The 15,896-nt window shown below is 45.0% G+C and overlaps 1 protein-coding gene and 1 long non-coding RNA gene across 3 annotated transcripts in view; one reads left to right on the top strand and one right to left on the bottom strand.

Moving 5' to 3' along the window:
- Positions 1 to 15,896, top strand: part of LOC135809059 (cilium assembly protein DZIP1L-like) — a 35,978-nt gene that overhangs the window by 6,568 nt on the left and 13,514 nt on the right. The window contains exons 6-21 of one of the 2 annotated variants that reach the window (XM_065322318.1): positions 3,109 to 3,243; positions 3,352 to 3,503; positions 3,604 to 3,739; positions 4,221 to 4,292; positions 4,861 to 4,995; positions 6,084 to 6,242; positions 6,567 to 6,662; positions 7,334 to 7,375; positions 7,605 to 7,875; positions 8,608 to 8,797; positions 10,109 to 10,191; positions 10,963 to 11,057; positions 12,110 to 12,187; positions 13,312 to 13,343; positions 14,556 to 14,629; positions 15,619 to 15,675. In XM_065322318.1, coding sequence (XP_065178390.1) covers positions 3,109 to 3,243; positions 3,352 to 3,503; positions 3,604 to 3,739; positions 4,221 to 4,292; positions 4,861 to 4,995; positions 6,084 to 6,242; positions 6,567 to 6,662; positions 7,334 to 7,375; positions 7,605 to 7,875; positions 8,608 to 8,797; positions 10,109 to 10,191; positions 10,963 to 11,057; positions 12,110 to 12,187; positions 13,312 to 13,343; positions 14,556 to 14,629; positions 15,619 to 15,675 — 1,807 coding nt within the window. The remainder of the gene's footprint in view (positions 1 to 3,108; positions 3,244 to 3,351; positions 3,504 to 3,603; positions 3,740 to 4,220; positions 4,293 to 4,860; positions 4,996 to 6,083; positions 6,243 to 6,566; positions 6,663 to 7,333; positions 7,376 to 7,604; positions 7,876 to 8,607; positions 8,798 to 10,108; positions 10,192 to 10,962; positions 11,058 to 12,109; positions 12,188 to 13,311; positions 13,344 to 14,555; positions 14,630 to 15,618; positions 15,676 to 15,896) is intronic. The other variant, XM_065322319.1, reaches the window with a different exon arrangement.
- LOC135810788 (uncharacterized) lies at positions 795 to 2,835 on the bottom strand. The gene is made up of 2 exons (XR_010552393.1): positions 2,099 to 2,835; positions 795 to 1,315 (listed from the first exon to the last, which is right to left on the bottom strand). It is a non-coding gene; the product is annotated as an uncharacterized LOC135810788 (long non-coding RNA).

Here is a 15,896-nt window from a genome sequence, read left to right as displayed (position 1 = left end):
TTAAAAACTTTTAACTAGTGGCATTTCTTCGTTATAATAAGTTCTGTTGACGCTGTAGGGTCTCACATGTGTTATGTGCGGAAAAGCCTGAAGACTGCAAGATCGTTACCGTATCTTCTCGTTAACCTATGTATTTTAGATAATTGTTAAATTTGTGACTCGTTATAGTAACATGTTTTACTAGTTCCAGTAAATTGGTAGTTTTAAAAGAGGCGCCGCTACTCTGTACCCTTGGTGAACGTACATGTTGACCTGCGGACACCATATCAGGTGCATTGTGGACAGTTCAATTTGGAGGTCATTGGAATCGTAGCTGTATATATGTTGGACTCAGTAGAGCGTCCAGCCCCTATATGATGTCCAACCCCTATATAGAGTCCATTGGTCCAAAATCCACTGTACTGAGTCCAAACTTGGAATCAACTGTGAGCTCAAAGTTTAGATGGACATCACTCCCTGTATAGAGTCCAGCCAATTGGCTTCACCCCTATATAGAGTCCATTGGTCCAAAATCAACTCTACGGAGTCCAAACTTTGAAATCAACTATAAAGATTAAAGAGTCTTATGTGGACAACACTCCCTGTATAAAGTCCAGCCAATTAGGCATCCCCTATCGAGTTCGAAATTAGACATAGGATCTGCTGTAAGCAGTGAATATTAACCAGAAAACGGCCTCTCCCTTTAATCATTTACATCATTCACTTCTCAAGGTAAAAAATATGTATTGAGGCGCCACTGCAGTCACTTCATTACATGAAAAAGCCTACAAACACCAGCCTCAAATCAAGTGGTCTCTTCGCAGACGCTGCAAATTACAATATCTCAATCATGTAGTGTTGCCAAATAATTGTGCACGCACACACACACATGCACACACCCACACAACGCCAAGAAAATACCTAGAAAAAAACAAGAATCGAAAGAGAATAATGGAGAGCCCAGGATTAATTATTTGTTTTCAAATTATTGCGCGCGCACACACACACACACACACACACAAACTTATACAACGCCAAGAAAACACTAAGAAAAGAGTAGAGACACAATGCACACGCAACTCCAACAGCCATGCAAACGTCCACCCATTTACAAGTAAAGTCAAGAGGGATAACAAATAATTATACGAAACTAATGCATACAGGGACGGGTACACGCACGTTTACATACATGTAGTAGTGTAAGAGAGTAACATAGTGCAGTAGTCAGCATAATACTAGCACATGCTGAGAGTGCAATAGCAAGCTTCACCATTGCTCATGGCCATGCAAATGTTCAGCAGCACTCAGTTCCGCAAGCTTCTGAAGATCAGCACACCTGCAACAAATAGATAGCACAAGGATACGCTTATTACCGTAATGATGCATGGGAGCACACAACTACCAAGTTCTCAACAAATGTGATGCTCAATGAAAATCAATCCACTCAAAGACCTGTGAACAGGTGACGGTGGGGACAATAATCTATTAGTAATACAAGGAATAAGATCGTTTGTGCACACTCAAGACGCACAGACACATCACCATACATGTAGTGTACACAGTGTTTCACTTCACTGCAACTAAATTGAAATGAGATGATTTGAACAATCTGTACAGCGTTGCCGTCAGTCAGTCTTCCCCAAGATGGAAATACAATGATTTGTTGTCACGAGGCAGTTTCACTGACACAATGTCATGTTCGTGACATCAAAACGGTTACTTCAGGGAATACGAGTATTAGCTTGAGAAGCTTTTTCTTGTCATTGGCATACAAGCAATCCTCCTACTACTACTAGTACACTGGCACTGCGTTTGTGGATCCCATTGTATTTTGACATCATACTAGAGGAAGAGTGTCGTGGAGTTTCACATAATTATCACAGGGATAAAAATACATTTCTCATGAAATAATTATAATAATTGATGATAGCTAGACGATCGTATACGATTGATGCAAAGTCCTTGCAGTCCTTGAGGACTATTACGAAGAGGTTGATTACTTTTAGGGCATTCATTCAAGCAACATCAAACAAACGCGATACGCTCCTTGAAAATGGAAAAAAATTCAAGCATAACGACAGAACAGCAGACCAATCGAAACGAGTAAAAGCATCCTTACCTCAGTCATCGTCCTGCCATGTAGTTGGACAGCCTTTTGACACGGTGGGACAGGCAGCTCTTGTCCAGTCAAACAGGGGTATCCTTGTGGCGTCGAACGAAAGAGAGTGTCAGTGTACTATCTGACTCGTCAGATTGGAACTGTGCTGAACTTTTCTCTTTCTCCGGTTTCTGCTTTCATCCCTCGCTCTGATGAAACCGTTCAAACGTCTTACTGGCAGCAATGGCCAGCCAAACAGGGGATCCTTGTGGCGTCGAACGAAAGAGAGTGTCAGTGTACCTGACTCGTCAGATTTGAACTGTGCTGAACTTTTCTCGTTCTGCAATTTCTGCTTTCACCCCGCACACTGATGAGACGTCTTCAGAGAACCACAAGACGCTTTCCAGATTTGATTTTGAACGTCTCCTTATCCTCCTTGGTTACCTCGTGACAGATTACTGTCAGCAACTTCACAGCAGAACCGGCAGCCATGGCTGAAGCGAAGAAAGGAATGCGCTGCCACGAGGCAAGCAAAACTGAAAAGGTGTTTGTTCTTTTTCGGGCACAACACACAGGACGGCGTGACTGGATAAACTGGACTCCTGGACTGTGAATAGGGGACTGGTAGAAAAAGTGTACTCCTTATAGGGGATTGCGCGGCAGGTTGAAGCTGATCAAAACTGAGTGGACTCCTGGACTCTGTATAGTGGATTTTGGACCAATGGACTCTATATAGGGTGCTGGACATCATATAGTGCATGGACTCTATACTGAGTCCTACATATATATACTGCATAGTAAGTGAGGACAGGTACCCACTACAACCATATTTCAAAAGTCTTATCAGATCTTAGAGTTCATTAAAAATAGAAATAGAAGCCTGTAATCTAGGATCTTGCTACGCTTGCTTTCTGTTGAGTGACAGGCTTTACTCTCTGCAGAAATACTTGCTTGAAATGTTGTCTGATAGCAGGCTATACTCGTTGCGGAAATATGACGCTTCTTCTTATCATGTTCCTATTATGTTTCAGAGAGAAGCCAGCACAAGTGCTCTCCTGCAGAAAACTCAGAAGAAGCTGCAGTCCTACAAGAAGGAGATGAAGAACAGAAAGGAGAACATCATTATGCTCCAATCACTTCTAAAAACCGACAACGACATCCAGCAGGTAATACAGATACTAGCGACCTTGATTGAAGTGTGTCTTGTTTTCTGTGAAATTCAACATCCAACTCACACACATCTCTGTGCTCGTGTGTGATGTTGTCGACTACAGTGTCCTTATTGTCCCAAACAGTTCGTTAATGAGCCGCTGCTTCACGGTCATATGGAGCGCCGCCATCCTCGCTTTGCTGCTTCAGCTGCTATACCCAAATCGACTGTTGCCATGGCTGCACCCCATCCAGGAGAAACGCATCGCCAGTCCAGGTATGGCAATACTACGGTAGAATTAGTCTATTACCTTGGCCACTGCCTGTATCCGAACTCCTCACCAACTACATATTCTCTGTACCCACACTATTCACAGCACAGCCTCAGTAGACGACAAGTTGAAGCAAGAAGAAGCTGCTAGGCAAGTATCGAGTCTTCAGGATTCGGTTCAGAATCTCACGAAACGCCTCCAGGACAATGAGGAAAGGATGCGTCGGAACTTTGAAGAGCGGGTGAGTTGGCTGACTGCTTCGATACACATGCTCGCACCAACCATATGTTACCTCAGCTTCTTCATCTGTCTGTCGGGTCCACATCTTCCACATATTGTTTCCTCGAACATCCTTTCCCCCTGCTGGCCTGCACCCCGTACACATAGCTTCCCGTGTTCCAGTATGGCACATTATGTTCCGTTGGCCTGGGTAGCTGCTTATACGCCCACATTTGCCATAACTTCCCTTTGTCTAGCTCTCTCTCTCCCTCCCTCCCTCCCTCCTTCTCTCTTACTCTCCCTTGTCGTTCGTCTCTCTCTCTCTCTCTCTCTCTCTCTCTCTCTCTCGCCTCGTCGTGTTCCTCATACGAGTGTCGTCCCCAACCTGCCTTGTCCTCGGCTTGCGCAATTGTGGTGAGTGCTGAGCAATGGGATTAATTTTTTAGATATAATTCATGGCTAAGAATAGTTTTCTTGCTTGTGGGTACGTGTATTCTGTACAGGAAGCTGATCTGAATAAAGAACATCAACAAGCACTACAAGAAGCGACGAGGCAAGAGAAACAAAGACACGAGGTGTGTATTTTAATCCGGTTGTTTGCCAGTTTCAGAGTACTGTTAGCAGAATGGTGCTGGATTCAGGCTACATCATAGAGAAGCATTAGCCAGTAAAGAACATGAGAACTGTGAATTCTTCAAAGAGTTTGGAGCAACAGGTGCCGTTTCCTGTTACTTTGTTGTCTAGCTAAGTGGTGTTTGTTGCTTAGGACACATTCCGAGTTGCGAGCATTGAATTTGAAAAGTTACCACATGGGATGTAAATTGTGTGCGCAGATACTTCGAAGTAATGTCTACGGGTTGCCTGTGCGGGGTTGGTATGGTTCACAGCTCCTGTATCAGCTACTGTGTATCGGTCCTGCCGGTGTGATATTGCACAACTCCTGGCAATGCTTTCACAAGTCTGGGAGCAGTGTCCACAAGAGCGGCGATGCAACACGAACCAACAAAGTTGAATTTCTCCTTTCCCAAGCTTGTCAACGCACACTTGAGTTGTGCAAATAGTAAGTCTACTCACATATACTACTGAGTACTTTGTGCTGTGTGCAAACTTCTGCATTTTTGCAATGTGTTCCATGCTCTTTAGGCTAATCTGCAAGCAGTTGTTCAGCCACTACAACTTCAGATTGAACAGCTCATGGCAACACAGAAGGCCCAGGAAGACGCTATACGCAAGTCAAGATCATCCCGATCAAGATCAACAAACCTCGGTGACATTGAGGTTGGTGTTCTACTGATCTGTATGTGACAAGTAGACAATAGGGCTTGAAAAGTACTATTTTGCAGCCAGGCCAGAGCCCTGCCAATGCTGACAGCTTCACTGGGATCCATATCTTGTGTAGATCCATACACGTTTTGGGTGGTTTCCTTCGCATCATCAGCACAGGTGACACACCCGGCGATAGCGACAGGATTGGGCTTCCCGCCTGGTGACCCACTGGTGTTACCGAAAAGGTCACACAAGCGTCCAACATGAGGGCCAACCCAACAGACACAATACCTCACTATGCTTAGAGTTGATCGATCCTATAACCCAGTTGTTATCTATTTTTTTCCTTTTGATGACATCACTTTCAAGCCCTATCGTATTTGAAAGCACTACTAGTAATATTTAAGATTCCTAAAAAAATACGCTATGCACTGAAAGCTGCACTGTGCATGAGCGGAGTGTGGAGTGCCATTAGGTGGTGAATGCATACTCTGTAAGGCTATGCGTGTATTTACAATAAGGTATGCTGTGTCCTTGCAGAAATTCCATTAGTGACTGAGTCGTTCCCTCGAGCGTGCACCAATCTGAGATATCCCCCCCCCCCCCCGGCCTTCACCAATTTAGCAATCACGCTAGGATATTGACACTCCTGCTGTCACATGACTGGAAAACCGTATGCGTATGGATATCAAAGGCATGGAGTACTCTGTAAAATCTCTATGATCTCATGTACTAAGGGGGGGGGGGGGTGGGGGTGCACCCCCCCCCCCCCCTTCCTACACTGATCCCCCCCTCCCCCTACTGTTTTTGGGTTTACACAACGAAAATTGCACAAATAGATCGTTCCGGGTGCTCACTGCACCCATATGTTGCATTCTGTGTGACAAGCCAATATTGGGACTTGGAAAAAATTGATGAATTGTTTGTTTCCCCTGCCCCATTCTCCAACAAAAATGGATGAACTGCTTGTTTCCCCTGCCCCACTCCCTCAACCTCCCCCCCCCCCCTTTATTTTTTACTGCCTAGAACCCTGTGTACTATTGCCACAAGTACCGTGACTATAGCTGAATTGTGTTCTATTATGGGTGTTTCTTGCCAAGGATGCAAACTCAGATAGCGATGAATCAGCTGGCCGGGCTCATCGTCACGAAAGGAGATCTCACATCTTGGAGAAGGAAAGAGAGCTTCTCGAAGTGAAGCAGGAGCGTGAGAAACAGGCCGGACAGATACTTGAGCTGAAAGCCATTATGAAAGAGCAGGTTAGCCTTTTTCCAAGTTTTGTAGATAACACATTCATCTTCTTTTCGGCAAGAGATCTATTGCAGTAAATGCTGGAATATAGTAAAAGTGGGGAAGCTTCGTGAACCTGATGAAGGCAATTTGCCGAAACGTAATATTGTGAAATGAGTTGAATTATTGCAGTGTTAATAGAAGAGAGCGTGTGGCTGGAGTATAGCTTTGCATAATGCTGGGGCTATGGGGTATTACCTACACGTAGATGAGATAATGCAGTTCTTGATCCTCCAGGTGTATGAAGCTTGTAAATTGCTTTTTGTGTTTATATCTGTTTCTATTATTTTAAGATGTCCAAGATGGAGCAGCAGCAGGAAAGCCAAAAAGACGAGTGGAGATCAAGGCTGAATGATGTTGAGGATACGTATCGCTCTAAAATGCAGCAGGTTAGTTCTAGCAGACTGCCAACGTGGCTGCCAGACAGTCATCCAGACTTTTGTCAAATTATCATCACCTCCTTCAAAGTAGTTCTTGCTCAACATCTACCGCACATTTGTTACATGGCTATCACCACACATACCTACGCTATGTACAGTCAGTTGTGGCCAAAGAAATCCGACCCGTGAGCCGAACACAGCGCCAAGGCTCATGCGACCTATGTGGCTCTCGGATGTATTTTCGAACCGTGCATGATGCAATGGAAATGGAAATGCGACACTACTTTTTGACTCGCGGGTCGGATTTCTTTGGCCACGACTGTACCTGCACAACATTCCACCCACTACGCGGGTACATACTTACTCTACCTATGGATGCTGCATACTTCTTTTCATAGCGATGGAGTTTGCAGACTTTTCTTGCAGGCATCCCTTCCATTCCCTTGCCACAGTTCCCTTCAAGCACTGGTTTGGGGGTTCATATGAGGCATGAAGATGTACAATTATTGCCGAATGGATCATAGTGGACCAAGCCCTATTGCCGAATGGATCATAGTGGACCAAGCCCGATCGGGTTGTCTTTCCAAGCCATGATTTGAGGATTCATGTGCTGTCCGTCAGACTATTGGCATTCGGATGGTTAGAATATCTCGACGGTGGATTCGTTCTTATGCTTCCAGATGCTACTAAGTCAACAAGAACAGAATCACAGAGAAGTGGAGGTAAGCTGCATGTACCACATAGTTATGGTGACCCGTGATCCTTCCAAAACACTGTTCCTGCATGTATTTCAACCCGGCAGTGTTTTATATATGAATGTGTTGGAAGCCCTCCATGGGTACTTGTGTTCCATGATTGCATCTGAAGGAAAGTCATTATCAAGTTTTCCCACAAAATGGTTATCCTGTGCACTGGTGCTATTGCACATTATGGTACATACATTGTATCCAGGCACAGCAGCAGAGCCAAGAACGGCAACGTAGGCAAGCATCATCCCGGCTAGACTATGAAGCACAGACGGTGTCAACCACAAACACTGGCCGTGTAGAAGAAAGAAGAAAGGCCGTAGAAAGAACGCCGCAGCAGAGTGCACTGCCCCCTGAAGGCAGCAGAGTTACCGGACAAGCAGAGGCACACACTCAACCGCACAAGCAACAGGTGCCAGTGGCTCATACACGAGATGTAATACCACGTGATCAACAAGGAGTGGACGACTCTACAGGTATATAAGTCTGTGGCCAGTGATGGCGGGGGAATGCACATTGTATCGGTGTATCGGTCCTATCAGATCATGATTGCTATACTGTATACATGTGAGTAAAGCATGCACAGTACAGCTGGAGCACTCGACTGCTCTCAAAGAATTGACAGGCGGACAAAGAGACAGACAGACAGACAGACAGACAGACAGACAGACAGACAGACAGACAGACAGACAGACAGACAGACAGACAGACAGGCAGGAGGAGAGAGAGAGACAAGAGGATACAGCATAGAGACAGACTACAGAGCTGTGTGCTATTGTATGTGCTTGCTAAGGCTGCCGATCGGATGTAAAAGTAGTCGGTAGTTGTAGCAGTATGGTGGACTGATCAGCAGCTGAAACCTTGTTCTACTAGTTCTAGATTAGGAAGCTCATCCTACCGGGAACTGGGTTGACAGAGGAAGAAATCTCAGTTTTGTGTAGTGATAATGCACATAGGATATTTTCACTATTTGGTGGTGCAATATCGCTCAAGCTTTACTGGGTCTGCTATAGATTATTCAGCCGGAAGTAGTGCTGTTGTTCTGTTGCAGATATGCTGCATTAAACTTCAAATTAGATTGCGTGGGGCTGTTACCTTTCCAGTTTAGTTTGCTGGGTGGAACTCACAGTGAATGACAGTGAGGAATTGCGTGAGTCAATTAGCCAATGCACCGCGCACAATCACTGTGTCTGTGTGACTGTGTTTAGAGCTCAGTGACTCGGATGATGACTATGTTGCTGGGAGCAGCCAAGACCAACAGCACCAGGTGGTCTCCAGAACAAGATCAGAAGGAGTGTCGCATCGCCAGGCACCTGCTATTGCTGCTCCGAATGCGTCAGCACGTGAAGATCCTGAGACAACGCGGTCTGAGAGAAGGACTTCATCTAGCGGCACAGTGTATGTAATAGTAGTAGTAGTATGCGTCTACAACAGTGCATGTAGTAGTATGCGTTTACCTGCCCCGGTGTATGTAGTGTCGTGCTCTTGAAAACATCAAACTCATTATCTATCTCCTATGCAAAACCATTTTGAAGCAGCAGAATCCCATCCAGTTTCAAATGGAACAGTGGCCCATTATTTGTTTCCCGGTGTAAATCTGTCCTACTCAGACAAATAGTATAATTACATGTTAACTTCTGTACAGGGCCATAGCACTCGGTCTGTCTGGTTCGGTCAGAGCCAACTTTCTTTGTTGAAAGCTGAACCATCCGATTCATGCAAAACGGGCCAAGCTTTCATTGGGCACTTTTGATTACACATTTGGGCCTAGGTTTTATAATTCGTGAATGAGCAGAATAAACGGATTGCGGCCATGTAAACGAATGACTACATGTAAAAATCGTAAAAGGGGATCACATAGGATCCCGTGCACCCTTGCGCACATGTGGACCTAGCATGGCGTTTACGTCGACTGCATCAATTCTGGGGTTAGAATTAGTAATTCCGCCCTCTTTTCAGAATTCAGAATTGACAGGGAATCCAATTCCGTCGATTATGACAGCGGATTTTGTGTACTGTCGAACGGGTAATTTTAGCGACGTAAAAACCCTAGCAAATTTAGCGATCGACTCAAGTTTCAAGTCGCTAACCCGTTGAGACATTAGCAGTGCACTGGTTCTGTGAGTAAAATCGCTGCAAATCGCTAAAATAAACGTCGCTAACCGGTTGACAATGGGAAAACGCTAAAATTAATGGTCGCTAAAATTACCCGTTCTACAGTTATCAAACGGTGCATCCACAACAACTAATTCTAGGATTGACCGGAATGTGTGTAATCAACCGCGCCCATTGTTTCCTGTTAAGTATCCTATTCGGCCGGATCACCTCCTATCCCGGTGCTACGGCCCTGCTACTGTAAATATACGAAATTTCTGCGCTGCAAAATTTCAGCACTTCACGATTTGTGACATTTCGGCGGCGATTTATTTTCGGCGTGGGGTAGAGGGCATGGTATAGTGCAACAGATGCTGTGAAAAATGTCATCGGCATTTTAATCTAGGCGTTTTGGGTCGGTGCCGAATATAGCCGAAATTAAATAGCTGCCGAAAATGTGTATATTTACAGTATACCAGTACGAATGTACACACAAATCTTGTAACATACAAAATCAGCATAGCATAGACCTCTTCCGACTAAGGGTGTGCTCCTACTGTCTGTGTGGTGTATGTACCACTATGGTTAGCTGCCTCTGTACTATGCTCTCTGCAGCAAGCGGAAATCTGAAAGCTTTGACACCCCAGCACAGCAACAGTCTGCTACGTACCATCTACCCAGTAACCAAGCGATCACCAGTAAGCAACTTGCACTCATTGATTCCTAATATCTGCAGTGAAGCCAGGGTGGCCAGCGGTCATAGTACCAAGTGTTGTTATCGGGCGGTCTTATGAAATAGCAGAAAGAGACACACCACAACATGCGGCCAGCCATCCTCACATGCAATTTGAATGCTGTTGGCTGAATTTAGTGTGCACTGGGGTTTGGTCTCAGCGCTTTTGAACCATGGCCATTCCATTCAGTACACCAGCAACCAGCTCTTTCCGAAAATTTCATTAATAGTCAGTCTAGACTTCCAGCAATTCCTTTTGGAAGTGGGGAAATTGTGTGCATTCTTTGGATGCATGTCTACATCATCAGTGTTTCCTCGCTCTCTTTGAGTGGAATCTGAGACACATCTTGCTTGCATGACGGCATTGCTAGAGCTGAAAACTAGGCATATACCACTGTGGATTTCCTATAATAGAGAATAATTTTGACAAAACCTGGACTCGTTTGAGTACCGATGGTGATGTCAGAGAAGTTGATGCTGCTTTGTTCATGGATGGAGGTCAACAGTGTATTTGTTGCAATGTTCCTTAGGCGAAACGTGTAAACAGACAGCATTCTGCCTTCCAGTAAGAGACTGGGAAGGAGAGACATATTTTGTAATGTACAGTACTAGATGATTTGAATTGATTTCCTTACCAACTACATGTCTTGTTTTATGCCAGGTAGGTCAGTTTCCTAACTACACCATGTACAATAAACTGACATCTTGTGATTGCATTCTTGTCTTGTCCTGATAGCGCGGTACAACCATGCACCAGCTGTCATTGAGCAAACCAGGGCTGAAGTTCAGGAAACCATAAGAGTGGAGATGCAGCGTGCTGGCCTGAAGAGCGTAAGTACTTGCAAGCAGTCTGCTTTACCTTTCTGTGCCTGGCATATCTTCCAGGCCCTTGTACGTAGAAGAGTGCTGATGTGTTTTTTCTTTCTATTCTGAAGCCTGGTTCATGGCTTGCTGCATTTCCAGGTTGTAAGCCGCACCTTGCTTTCCCCTGAGAGGGTCGTAAATCCTCCTGCAACTTTGTTGGTGCTGCAAACATGTGTTGTAGTACATAAAAGTCCTGTCACGCTTTGCCTCCAAGAGAGCAGAGCAGCTTATACGCCGTGATTGTCAAGATACATCGTGATTGGGGCTTATGTGAGATGGACCCTTGAAAAAATACAGATATATTTTCTGAGTGACTGAGTCTGTTTCAGCTCAACTGGTAAAGTGGTTCACAGCCTTTACTTGATCAATGCCATTGGCAGTGATGCAGGCTCATATGCTATGCCTGCTAGTTGTGTATGCTACGGAGAAAATGGCATCACTGCTGTGGAGTCAATGATCTTCATTTGACTAGCCAGTTTCTACTTATAGAACCATGAGAGGCATGCTGGATTACGCATGGCTCTGTGTCAAATTCCTCTTGTAGTTCAATCTGAGCATAATTAGCATCGTGAACCCCGACCTCTACCCCTCCCTTAGCAATGTCTGTTGACTCCACAGCAGTGATGCCATTTTCTCTCAGGGCATCTGACAGATCCTTGAGCATATTGTCTTTCTGTAACGGAATAAGTCTTACCTTCTCCCCCGCCACATAACAACTCAACCATCTGTTACTTGTAGTAGACTTCTCTTCACAACAACAAATGGAGAGCGCGCAGGAGGAGGAAAGCAATGACTGAAACGACTATCAAAGAAAACTGAAGAAAAAGACCAAGGAACAACGAATACCATGCAGTAATAAAAGTGCAGATGAATCGTGATGACCAATAACACCAATACGTACAGAACACAACGACCAAGACCAAGAATAACCAGACCATGGACGAATCACCACACATCACTCTCGCTTCCGGACCAAACTAGCAACTATGAATCTTGTTGGTGTGCCGTTTTGTCATTAGGGCTTTGCATGCTTGAGTGAGGAGGACTTTGGCGGAAGGATGGAAAATTTAGAAAGATCAAGACAAGTGCAAAGTGTGGTAAGTATTCAGTTGAGCTATATTACAGTCATCTACATGTACATGTCCTTGTGTACCACTTCCTACTCGTTTTTATTTCAACCTGCCCCGTGACCTGCCCCGCGTGTTTCAATCTGCCCAATGTGTTTCAACCTGCTCCGCGTGTCTCAATCTGCCCCATGTGTTTCAACCTGTCCAATGTGTTTCAACCTGCCTCATGTGTTTCAACCTGCCCCATGTGTTTCAATCTGCCCAATTTGTTTCAACCTGCCCCATGTGTTTCAACCTGCCTCATGTGTTTCAACCTGCCTCATGTGTTTCAACCTGCCCCATGTGTTTCAACCTGCCCCATGTGTTTCAATCTGCCCCATGTGTTTCAACCTGCCCAATGTGTTTCAATCTGCCCAATGTGTTTCAACCTGCCCCATGTGTTTCAATCTGCCCAATGTGTTTCAACCTGCCCAATGTGTTTCAATCTGCCCAATGTGTTTCAACCTGCCCCATGTGTTTCAACCTGCCCCATGTGTTTCAATCTGCCCCATGTGTTTCAACCTGCCCAATGTGTTTCAATCTGCCCAATGTGTTTCAACCTGCCCAATGTGTTTCAACCTGCCCAATGTGTTTCAATCTGCCCAATGTGTTTCAACCTGCCCAATGTGTTTCAATCTGCCCAATGTGTTTCAATCTGCCCAATGTGTTTCAATCTGCCCAATGTGTTTCAATCTGCCCAATGTGTTTCAACCTGCCCAATGTGTTTCAACCTGCCCAATGTGTTTCAACCTGCCCAATGTGTTTCAATCTGCCCAATGTGTTTCAACCTGCCCAATGTGTTTCAATCTGCCCAATGTGTTTCAACCTGCCCAATGTGTTTCAACCTGCCCAATGTGTTTCAACCTACAAAGTTGTACGGTCTGCCCCACTACCAGGTCGGCTAGACCAGAGCAGAGCCTGTGATAGAGCCTGTGACCCGGTTGAACCCAATTGAGAAATGTACCAAGACCAGGACACTTGTGACGTAGCTGGAATTGTACCTGCATGATATACTGTTGTACTTTGTATATTGTGTGGATAGGCTTGTGATCGTGTCCTTACTGTGCCTAACAAACATACTCTGGTTGCCATCTTCTTTTCTCATGCAATTTCAGAGACAACCTGGTCTTGAAACAATGCGCCAAAAGTAAGTAGTGATCATGATACATGATACATGGTGCAAGGAGAGGTGATTGCCGGTATGCTGTTGGAAAGGAGGGTACTCTTTTCTTCTAAGGTTGTGTTTAATGTTTTCAATCTGCCATGCACACAACTTTGCTCTATGGTGAAGCTAAGCCTAAAGTCAAATTTCCACCAATTGTAGTCTTCGGGGTGCTTGGTCCGAGGAAGCTGAAACGCTCCCTCCCTCCTTTACTCCCAATCGAACTCGCCACTTGCGCCGAAACTGGGTGACTGTGCCCTACTAGATGGGGATTTGTATGAAAAATGTCACTAAAAGCGCCCTTTCATTCTTATCAAAGCACAGATGGACGCGATTGGCCCGTATGTTGTGGTCTTTCGGACGATGAGTCGACTGGCTTTGGTCCGAGAAGGCTGCAGTGCTGCGTTTGGCCCTTATTTCTAATCGAACATGGTTGATTAAGCGGTCATGTGCTCATGCATACCCTAGTCACCTGGTCACTGTGCCTACAGGCTACAACTTTCACACGAAGGTTCAACTGAAAGGTTCAACGGTTCAACTCGAGCGTCAGCAACGTGCCCAAACAGGCTGTAAATATAACCCTGCCGGCATGGTGACCAGGTGACTTGGGTACACACCACCTGGTTCCACCTAGGCGTTTGTCGAGTGGCTTGGCAATAGAGCGATGATTCTGCCCTCTTTATATACTCACGGGACGGAAATAGTTCTGGGCCACGTAAGAAAAGATTGTCTGTTGGTGACTTAAAACATCGAATTGACTCTGGGTGGCTTAAGCTTGCTATGCATCGGTGTATTTTTCTCTATTGTGCTATGGTATGTACATAGGCATCCGCTGATGGAGTACATGAGATACATCTTAGTGTAGCTACACGTACAATACTGTGTCTATGCTGGGGTTTGTGGATGGATATGGCTGAATAGTTTGAGAACATGACCAAATAAAAGAATGACTGGGAATACTGTCTTGGGATTTGGTCCGTTTATAATCAAATACTACTGCAGCCTACCTCTGAAATCACAATGTTCTCCCATTGCATTGTGTTTGTGTGTGTGTGTGCGTGTATGTGCGTGTGTGAGAGTGAGAGAGAGAGAGAGAGTGTGTGTGTGTGTGTGTGTTTGTGTGCATGTGTGTTTGTGTTTGTGTGTGTGCATATGTACGTTTACATGTCTGTTTATGTCTGTGTGTGGTTGCTATAGAGTACGTCAGCAGCTAGAAGACATCACCAATCAAGGTTACTCAGCATGGAAAGAGCAGAACCCACCCAAACAAAGTATACAAAACTATCCTAAGTTGTTCTAAGAATGATTTCCTTTTACAAAGGCTCACTTTGATTTGCGAATCTGCTTTTGCATCAGATCTACTCAACCCTAGCTAATACTCTGGCCAATCAAGGCCTTCAGTCTAATTATGGGTTACATAGCAGCAAATGCTTCCTACCAGTAGGGCGAGAGGAGAAGTCTCATAGCCACCACATGCCTCGAGCAGTTAATTACTTCATGTTGCAGTCAGACCTTGCTTATCCGGTTCTCTTTTATCTGGATCCCTCGCCATCCAGAATAAAACCACTGGTAACCGATTTACAGCATACATGACACACACAACACAAGCGGAGCTCGTAATCCGCACACCAATGCATGGTTTTGAGTACAGACGGGTTCAATTATGTACAAAACGTTTAATCATATCCGGTTTCCACGTAGGATGCGGAAGCCAGAACAAGGCCGGATTTATACAAATGGAAACCTGAGCCAACGGCTGTATGACTCCCTGAAATGCTGGCTGCATGCTCACAGTGCTCAGTTGCCTGCACTTGTCATTTTTGATGCTTGTTTTTGCAACACATACACACTAACAGTACTGCATGGGACACGTATACATGTATGCCCGAATTCACACCATTTCATGTGCCATATGCATATAAAGTATCTGTGTTCGGTTATCCGATTCTCTCACCTATCCGGATACTTTTCGTATATACTCAGGCCAAAGCATGCTCAAAGCCGCCCTTCCCTCTGAGCTGGTTCTATCTTCAAGGTAGACAGATTTTTCTTTGTTGTTGTGCGTGGTCGTGTTGTGTTGTGTTGTGTTGTCGGGTTGTGTTGTGTTTGGTGGTTGTGTTGAGTTGTGCTGTGCGTGGTTGTGTTGTGTTGTCTGGTTGTGTTGTTCTGTGGCTGTGTTGTGTTGACGGTTGTGTTATGGGTGGTCATGTTGTGTGTGGCCGTGTTGTGTTGTGCGTGGTTGTGTTGTGCATGGCTGCAGCGCTGCTTTCAACAGTGCCAAACACACCTCCAATTTCACCTGATAAAAGGAAGCAAGGTATGTGCATGTATGTGCAGGGATAGACCACCGTGTGGATGTGGATATATAAGTGTGTTTAAGTGTGTTAGTGTGTTTAGGCTTGTAAAGTCGCGTGTGTGTGTGTGTGTGTGTGGGTGTGTGTGTCTTATCAATTCTGCTGATGGCTCAAAGCTTAAATACTGATCCTTTCATTTTTTTTTGCAGTCCAGAGACCGCATCATACTTTTTGACCCATTGAT

Source organism: Sycon ciliatum, chromosome 2, assembly GCF_964019385.1.
Source record: "Sycon ciliatum chromosome 2, ocSycCili1.1, whole genome shotgun sequence".
Classification (NCBI taxonomy): Eukaryota; Metazoa; Porifera; class Calcarea; order Leucosolenida; family Sycettidae; genus Sycon; species Sycon ciliatum.
Note: the sequence above shows the minus strand (reverse complement) of the source record. Positions and strands in the feature narration are given on the sequence as shown.